Raw genomic sequence first — 9118 nt, forward strand, 5'->3', positions numbered from 1 at the left:
ACCCTCAGTCCCTGCTCTGGCACGAAACTTGACAAAGGAAAGGGGAGTGACCACTCCCCTGTCCATCACCACCCCAGGGGTGGTACCCAGAGCTCCTCCAGAGTGTCCCTGGGTTCTACCATCTCGTTTTCAGGATGGTCAGGGAACTCTGAGGGCATCTGAGTGTCCAGAGCCAGCAGGTGACGTCAGAGACCCCTCCTGATAGGTCCATATCCGGTTAGGTGACCAATCCCCCTCTGAGGGCTATTTAGGGTCTCTCCTGTGGGTGTTTCCTCAGATTCGGTTTGCAAGACTCCACCAGGACTCCTCTGCATCCTCTGCTTCAGCTTCTGACCGTCGGATCAACCGTAGACTGCTCAGAGAACGCTGTAGCTGCAAAAAAGTATCCAAGAAGGCTACTGCAACTCTGTAGCTTCAGCTCCTGCCAGCAACTGTAGCAGTTTACAGGTTGTGCACACTCTGAGGACTGCCAGTCTTGATTCTGCACCAAAAGGACCGAAGGAATCCCCCGTGGAGTGACTGAGTCACTTCCCTGCTTCAGCAGGCACCTTTCTGCAGCAACAACCAGTACTCTGGGACTCCTCTCCTGGCGATGAGTGTGATCCCTGGAACACAGGTGGTGGACCGAAGTGATCCTGACTGTCCAAAGGTCCAGCTGTCCAAATTTGGTGGAGGTAAGGGCTTGTCTCCCCGAGCCAGACATTACCCCTGTGTACCGCGTGTTCTCCAGCTCCTAGGCCTTCTGTGCACCTTTTCCCCAAAATCCTTCGTGCACAGCGTAGCCCAGGTCCCCAACACTCTATCCTGCATTGCTCAGCTCCCTGAGTTGTCCTCCAGCGGCGTGGGATCCCTTTGTGTAGTGCTGCGACAAATGTGTTTTGCAACTCCTTTCTCCCTGTGTCCTGGGACTCCTGTGGGTGCTGCCTGGCCTTCTAAGGGCTCTCTAAAGTGCTGAGAGCCCCCTCTGTCTCCCCTGTCCGAGTTGAGACACCTTGGTCCCTCGTGGGCCCAGATAGCGCCTTTTCCCCCACCTACTGCAACTTTTGAGTGAGCCGAGGCTTGTTGGCGGGATCCAACAACAAAAAACAGCATGCATCCAATGACTCGGCGTGGGACATCTCTTGCACCAAGCAGGAACCCGCAGCTGTCTTCTTTGGTGCATTTCTGACTTGTTCTTCCAACCGGAGAATCCACTCTTGCACCTTCATCTGGGTTAGCAGGGGCTCCTGTTCTTCCTGGACTCTTCGACTTCTGGACTTGGTCTCCTCTCTCCGCAGGTTATTCAGGTCCAGGAATGCATTGTTGGTGTCTTGCAGTCTTGCTTGGTTTTTGCATAATCCCTTACCACAACTTGTAGTGTGTTCTGAGAAAACTTTCTTTGCTTTACTCCTGTTTTCCTGGGCTTTGGAGTGGGGTGTTTTACTTACCTTTGGTGTTTTCTTAAAATCCCAGCGCCCTTCTACACAGTACACTTACCTATGGGGGAAACCGACATTCGCATTCCACTATTTTAGTATATGGTTTGTGTTGCCCCTAGGTCCATTGCAACCTATTGCGTTTTCCACTGTTTGCACTATTTTCTGCCTGCTTACTTACCTGATTTTTGTTACTAGTGTTTATATTGTGTATAATACCTCCAGAGGGAGTATAGCCTCTAAGATATTTTTGGCCTTGTGTCCCTAAAATAAAGTACCTTTTTGTTTTTGGTAACACTGAGAATTGTCTTTCTTGTGTATAAGTATTGTGTGACTATAGTGGTATTGAAAGAGCTTTGCATGTCTCCTAGTTCAGCCTTGGCTGCTTTGCTACAGCTACCTCTAGACAGCCTAAGCTGCTAGACACTGCCTATATTTCACCAAGGTGGATCACTGGACCTGGTATAAGGTGTACCTCTGATACCCACTACAAACCAGGCCATCTTTTCATAACTACAACACCCAGAATCATTTACATTGTTAGATGAATGCCTTAGGCTAGAAAACATTGCCCCCATTGGTACAGAGTCATCCAGGGATTCTAACACTGGTTCTAGCAAATAATACAATGTTAGTACTCTGTAGCACCTTTCTGTTTAGTGCTCTGCTGTCGTCTCATGGTGCTGTTGATTGTCCATATTGTGAAATTTTACAATGTTGTGCGGCTCTGGATTGTCTCTATTGGGCGTTATCATGCAGCTCTATGCCTCTACTTCAGCAACTCCACTCCACATAACTCTTCTCCATGCCACTCCACACAGCTCCACGCTGCTTTACTCTACACCGCTCCACGCCATACAGTCTATGGTACTCAGTGCTACACCACTCTATGCCACCTTACTCTGCCATTCTACTCTACGACACTGTAATCTGCACTACTCCACCCCTCTGTATTTTATGTCACTCCACTCTACTTTACACCACTGTACTCTCTGCAAACTCCACCACTCCAAACAGTGGCATTCTACAACACCCACTCCACGTTATGCCACTCTACTCTACCTCCCTGTCTCACACCATTGTGCTCCACTCCATTGCAATCCACTCTGTACCTAGTTAATCTATGCCACTCCACGCCACTCTCACTTCAGTCTACACCACTCTACACATAGCCCCTCTGTGGCATTTTGTGCCACTCCTCTCTATGCCACTGTAAGCCACTCTACCTCACTCTACTCTACGCCACTCTGCTCAACGCTAGTCTGTGCCCCTCTGTTCTACTCTGTTTCGCTGTACTCTGTGGCACTCCCTGACACTGTGCCTCTACACTACTCTTCTCCACACTTCTCTATGCCACTCTCCTCTATACCATGCCACTAACGTTTAGCCATACCTTAGAACTTTTGTACCTGTTTGACTACATTCATTTACCGTTTTTTTGTGACAGGCAGAAACGATATAATATATGAGTTCCTTACCTTAGCAATTGTTGTTTGTTTTGCAGAGACGTGTCCTAAATGTGAGCACCCTCGAGCCTATTTTATGCAGCTTCAGACCCGCTCTGCAGATGAACCCATGACAACATTCTATAAGTGCTGCAATGCACAATGCGGACACCAGTGGAGAGAATGAAAAAAAAAAATATATATATATATATAATTACTACGTGAGATGTGTTTGGGGCTTGGTGTTTGCATGGAAGCCTGCTGCTAAAGTGAAGCTGGCTGTTCATAGTGCGTTTGTGACATGTATAGTTTGTGTCTGTCACTGATAATTGTATGTACATTGATGTAATTTGCACCCTAAGTTATGCAACCTGTGACAAATGGTAAATAAATGTGCACCTTGATTGGTGAAGGGGACAAGAATTCCAAGTGTAATTTTTAAGAAAATTATTTTTACAGTTCTTATAATCGGTTATTATATCTGTCTGGTATTGCACAACATTTACTACCAAATTAATGCTTAAGTAATGTATCTTTTATTTCAGTTGCACATAATCAATCTGTAATAAACCGGGGTATTGTAACCGTCCAGGCTCTTCTATCAGTCGTTGCCTCTCTGTAAAGCTTTTATCTCTATGCTTCACCTAAAACTCTGAAGAGAGGCCTAAAAATATTGCCCAGATATTCGAGGAGAAGATTATTTAATATTCTAACTCCAGTCCTGTAATATTTGGGGAAAGTGATTGTGAGCTTCACCATACTTTGAAAATCAGGTGAGTAAAAATACAAGCATTTCACTACACGTGCATGAAATGCTCTCACATACGCACTGCAAGCTGAGGGGCTTTGACAGATGAGGAGCTTGAGCAAACAGAACAGCGACAGTAACGGCAGTAACTCTGGAGAAAGCTTAATGGTAGTGGGGCAGAACATGCATCGTAAAGCAGTGGTTCTTAACCTTTTTGCTTCTCTGAACCCTCACTTAATCATTACTGAAACAAGAGGACCCTCACTGAATCATAATTGAGATCCGGGGACCCTCATGGAGTCATTACTGGAAGCCGGTTTCCCCGGCCTAAACATTTTTGATTATTTAAACCACAAAAAAAAAAAAAGCATTAATCAATCAAATACACCATTTTTTTTTTTTTTTTTTTTATCGGGGGGGTGGGAGATTAGAAAATCTAAATTTTAATTTCAAATTGAAGGTTGGAGCTTTTCTAGGCCACTTACTGCCATACTGTATTCTGTTTAATGCACTTGCACTATTCCCACTAATCAATCTGAGGATACTAACTCAGTTTTTAGCCTCCAGTTTCAAATTCCTTCAAATTTACAGAACATTTTTAAATTTTTACTTCTTTATTTTTATACTCTTTATTACTCTGATAATATTTAATTTTCTAAGCAGTCACAAAACCCCGAGTAGGATCTATGTACACCCAGGTCCCCTCAGACCACAAGTTAAGAACCACTGTCAGAGGGAAATGATTTCCTGCATTTCAAAAGATCCTGTAGTCAAACCACCAAGCCACATCCACAGACTGTCCTGCTTCTGAGCACAGAGGTGACTACGAGGTGAAATGGCTACATTCCTGAAACCGTCACCTTAATTTGCTACAGCGAAGAATCAGAACATTGGTGCCACATAGACTGCATGGATCTAAACATTCATTGACTTCATAGATGTGCTAGGAAAAAAAGACAATAGGAAAATCATTAAATATTTGAAAAAACTTGTGGGATGGAGTAAAAGAAAATAAGGAAAGTCTTCCAAGCTAATGCAGCATCATAACAAAAGATGAAAGAAGTGTAGGATGCCAAGTTCAATCTGATGCTGAATGTCGACTACGAGAAGTACATCTTCAACCAAGCACAGCAACAAGCTGGTGAAACGATGAATGAATTTGGTGAGAGACTTGATGCACTTCTCAAAAGTTCTGTAACTTAGTGAAGAAGAAGCCATGCGCCTCAGAGTCCTTGATACCTGCCTTTCAGATTCCTTCAGAAGACTTATGTTGAGAGATCCACTCAGTTTAGAGAAAAGGCAAATGACTGCAAGGGCAGAAGAACGAGCAGATCGATACGCTTTTGATATGGAAGCAGGAACATCGCGTAATGAATCAGCATTGATCAAGAAAAGCAAGCAGAAGTACAAAATAGATGCACACAAATAGTCATCTCCGAAGTAGAAAAAGTTATGCTTTCGATGTGGATTTTCATTTCCCCATGAAAGTAAAAGTCCAACCATCGGACAGACGTGCAAAGGCTGTGGAACCAAAAAACACTTCATAATCGTCAGCATAGTGAAAGAGAAACAAAATTTGTCTCAGCAAGAAAAGAAAATGGATTTCCAGAAGGTTCCAGGAGCATTCTTGCCAAGCCCACAGGCCAAAAGACAACACCACTTACGACAAGTAGCCACCAAGAACAGTCGATCATTGTCAGATTCACCATATAAAGGCTTTTCAACATCATTAGAAGACAGATGTGCGTTGATATCAACTAAGGAACAGCATGAACATGAAGGATTGGCTGCTTGTAAAGAAGATCAAATGTCAAAAAAGAATCGCCAATAAAGCGAAAAAATACATATGGATGCTGACCTACAATTACATTAAAGATGAAAGGCAGCCCCATAACCTTCATTATAGACAGCGGTGCATCACTTATCATGCCAGTAGAAAAGTTCAACAGCCTATCTCCTGTGCCATGTCTTACTCTGTCAAACATGAAGGTATACATGTGGGCTGCTGCTAAGCCATTAGTGTTAAGGGTCATTTACAGCAACCTTGCGACACAAAACGTCCGTGCAAGCAGCAGTTCATGTGCCTACTTTGCTTTGCCACTGCTGCCGTTATGGGACTGATATCTCTCAACTACAACATCCAATCTTAGGCTGAAATTGTAAGCCAATTCCGGTCATTGTTTCATGGATTAGAAAGACTCATAAAGATGAAAGCGCATCTTCATATTAATGAGGGCATTCACCCTGTTGCCCAACAGTACCATAGTTGCTTTTCACTTACAAGCAGCCATTGAGGAAGAACAAGAAACACTGTTAAAGCATCACATTATTGACCACTCCACTGATCCTACGCCGTGGGTTTCACCCATAGTTGTCGTACCAAAAAAGGAGTCTAGGTGCAGTGCACATCTTCTCTGGTCTTGACCTGATCAAAGGATACCATCAACTTGAGCTGGAAGAGAACTATAGGTGCATTACTATTTTTTTGACTCATGTGGGTTTGTTCAGATACAAAAGACTGAGTTTTAGAGTATCTTCCGCTGCAGAGATATTTCAGGGTGCTCTTCGCCAATTCTTTGGGCAGATATTCTCTGATGGGGGAAATGATTCCTGGCCTGAATGCAACACGGTCATCTATTAGTCCTCCACAAGATGTAACCATACTATGAGCCGTCTTAGGCATGGCCAGTTATTGCTCATGTAACATTTGTGATTTTGCTACAGTGAGTGCTCCATTGAGAGACTTAACAAAATGGAATGTCCCATTTCAGTGGTCTCCTGAGTATGATCACAGTTTCAGAGAAATAAAACAATTGAGCATACAACTGAAATGGCCTATTTTGACCCCAAGTTACATACTGAGATCAAGCCTGTTGATGCTGGGGGCCATCCGATTGCCCAGCAACACATTATGGCCTATGCCAGTAGAAGCCGGTCTAAAACAGAATGTGCCTACTCTCAACCAGAACCAGAGGAGGAGAGTCTGGCAGTAGTGTGGACCTACAAACATTTTTATGTGTTTTTATATGGGAAATGTTTCACTCTCATCAGTCATTGCTCACTATCTTTGGAAACCCAAAAGCTAAGATGCCCCCTTGCAACAAGTGGTGGGGGGTGCAAATGCAAGAGTATGACTACGTGATTGTACACAAGCAGGGGCAAGACAGAAACCCTGTAGATTACTTTTCACGAGTGATGCTACATCCAAAGTGGCTAAAGAGTATATAAACTTCCTTGTGAGGTCCTGCACACCAGCAGCTCAATCCATTGAACAGATTATTGCTGCTATCAAAGCAGCTAAAGACATGCTCCTCCTCCAGGACCTCATTGCAATGCAATGTTGGAAGACAAGTATTCAACTTTTAGCTAATGATGATGAATTCCAAAAATTAAAAAATGTAGAGGATGAGCTTCCCATCACCAGAGAGGGTATCATATTGGGAGACCCGAGGATTGACATACCTGAGAGCCTGACAAATCAGGTCATTGAGCTACCCTATGAAGGACATTGTGGCATTTTAGCCACCAAAAGAGCCCTAAGAGACTGAATGTGGTTTCCTCGCATAAATTAAATAGTTCAGAGAGAGCGCTAAAAGCATGCCAACTTTGTAACTGTTTAATCCCAAAGGTAACACAGCATCCTTTGACCTTCGTGTGCTTTCATGGTAGAGAGTTGCTGTTGTTTTCTTTGGGCCTCTGGAAAACAGCATCATCTCATGGTAGTCAGTGATGAATACTCATGTTTTCCTTTGGTGGAAGACTTTTTATCGACAACCCATGACCGTCATTGAGCAGCTGGATGACATCTTTGCAGTGTGGAGTATTCCTGCTAGTCTAAAATCTGACAATGGCCCGCCTTTCAGTAGCAAAGAGTTCAAGGAGTTTCTTGTTCGACTCCATGTCAAGAATCAGAAGAGTACACCTCTCTGGCCACATGCCAATGGTGATGTTGAACAATTTATGGGCATCCTCAGGAGGGTAATTCAAGGAGTGTTGATGGAGGGAATCTATCTAAACCAAGCCGTATGCCCACCCCTTTGTGCCCATCTATCAACTCCTCAACTGGTGAAAGCCCTGATACCTGGCGATTTAGGAGAGAAATCTGAATCAAATTACCACAGTGGATATCACACGATCGATGAATGCTGATAAGGGTTGTGTCATAGATACCTCTAAAAAAAAAAATGAAAACATACCAATCAAAACTCATGTGCTCAGGAAACAATCTTTGAGAAAGGGGACTTCATACTGGTCAAACAGAAACAGAAGCGGAAAACAGACACGGTTTGCTGTCGATCCTCTGAGGGTTGTGATGTTCAAAGGACACATGGTGACAGTGCATTGTGTGGAAAATCTATCACAGGGGACTTGTCACACTTTAAACACCTGCCTCAGTGTTGGTAAGCTCCTGAGATCACAAACGAGATGACCCTGCCTGAATGTTTGAGAAGCACATCTGAGCCGCTGTCATCGATGCATAATGATGGTGCATCTCAACTACCTCATACCACGCAATCTGGCAGACCAGTGCGAGCGCCTCTGCAACTCATTGAGGAAATATGATGCTAATGTTGTTTGTTCTTTTTATTTAACCCCTTCCCCGCCACGGACGTAATGGTTACGTCCATGGCAGCGCCCGTGTGGCGCCATGGACGTAACCATTACTTCCTGAATGCTGCCCTCGGGAGAAGCGCTAGCGCTCCTCCCGAGGGCCGCCCCCCCACCCCCCTAGGTCAGGGCTGACAGGGGAATCCCTTCCCCTTCAACCCCCCCACCCACCCATGTGACGTCAGCGCGCGAGCGCGCGCTGACAATCACACAACCTCCCTACAATACAAATGTATTTCCTTCCCTTTGAAGTCTCTCCGAGGGTTTCAAAAGCCGGATTGCTTGCAATCCGGCTTTTGAAACCCCACTAGACACCAGGGATTTTTTTTTTTTATATGAAATTGACAGAAGGGAGCGACCCCTTGGGCAAGGGTCGCTCCCAGGGGGTCATTTATTTTTAAGGCCTTTTCTGCCCCCCCTGGGGGCAGATCGGCCTATTGCTATTAGGCCGATCTGCCCCCGGGGGGGGCAGAAACCTCTAGGCGCCAGGGCAAATTGTTTTTTTGTGGGTTTTTTTTGTTTGTTTGTTTGTTTTTGTAGAGATGGGGAGCGACCCATTAGGCAAGGGTCGCTCCCCTGGGGGGCAAATTGTATTTAGACCATTTCTGCCCCCCTAGGGGGCAGATTGGCCGATTGTAGGTCAATCTGCCCCCAAGGGGGGCAGAAACCACTAGGCACCGGGGATTTTTTTTTTTGGCACCAATGTCACGCAAGGGGGGGGGGGGGGGCGACCCCATAGGCAAGGGTCGCTCCCGGGGGGGTTGGGGGACAAATTTATTTTAGGCCATTTCTGCCCCCCCTGGGCCCGGCTGAGCTAGAGGCCAAAATCCACAGGTAGGCACTGTTTTCTATGAAAAAATGTGATGTGTCCACGTTGTGTTTTGGGCCATTTCCTGTCGCGG

General features: G+C 45.1%; 1 protein-coding gene across 1 annotated transcript in view; it reads left to right on the forward strand.

The window, feature by feature from the left end:
* Positions 1-3449, forward strand: part of POLR3K (RNA polymerase III subunit K) — a 291214-nt gene extending 287765 nt beyond the window's left edge. Inside the window, exon 3 of the mRNA XM_069210704.1 lies at positions 2920-3449. Within this exon, the coding sequence (XP_069066805.1) occupies positions 2920-3047 (128 nt within the window). The 3' untranslated portion in view covers positions 3048-3449. The remainder of the gene's footprint in view (positions 1-2919) is intronic.
* The last annotated feature ends 5669 nt before the right edge of the window (positions 3450-9118 follow it).

This window comes from Pleurodeles waltl, chromosome 10 (genome assembly GCF_031143425.1).
Source record: "Pleurodeles waltl isolate 20211129_DDA chromosome 10, aPleWal1.hap1.20221129, whole genome shotgun sequence".
Taxonomy (NCBI): Eukaryota; Metazoa; Chordata; class Amphibia; order Caudata; family Salamandridae; genus Pleurodeles; species Pleurodeles waltl.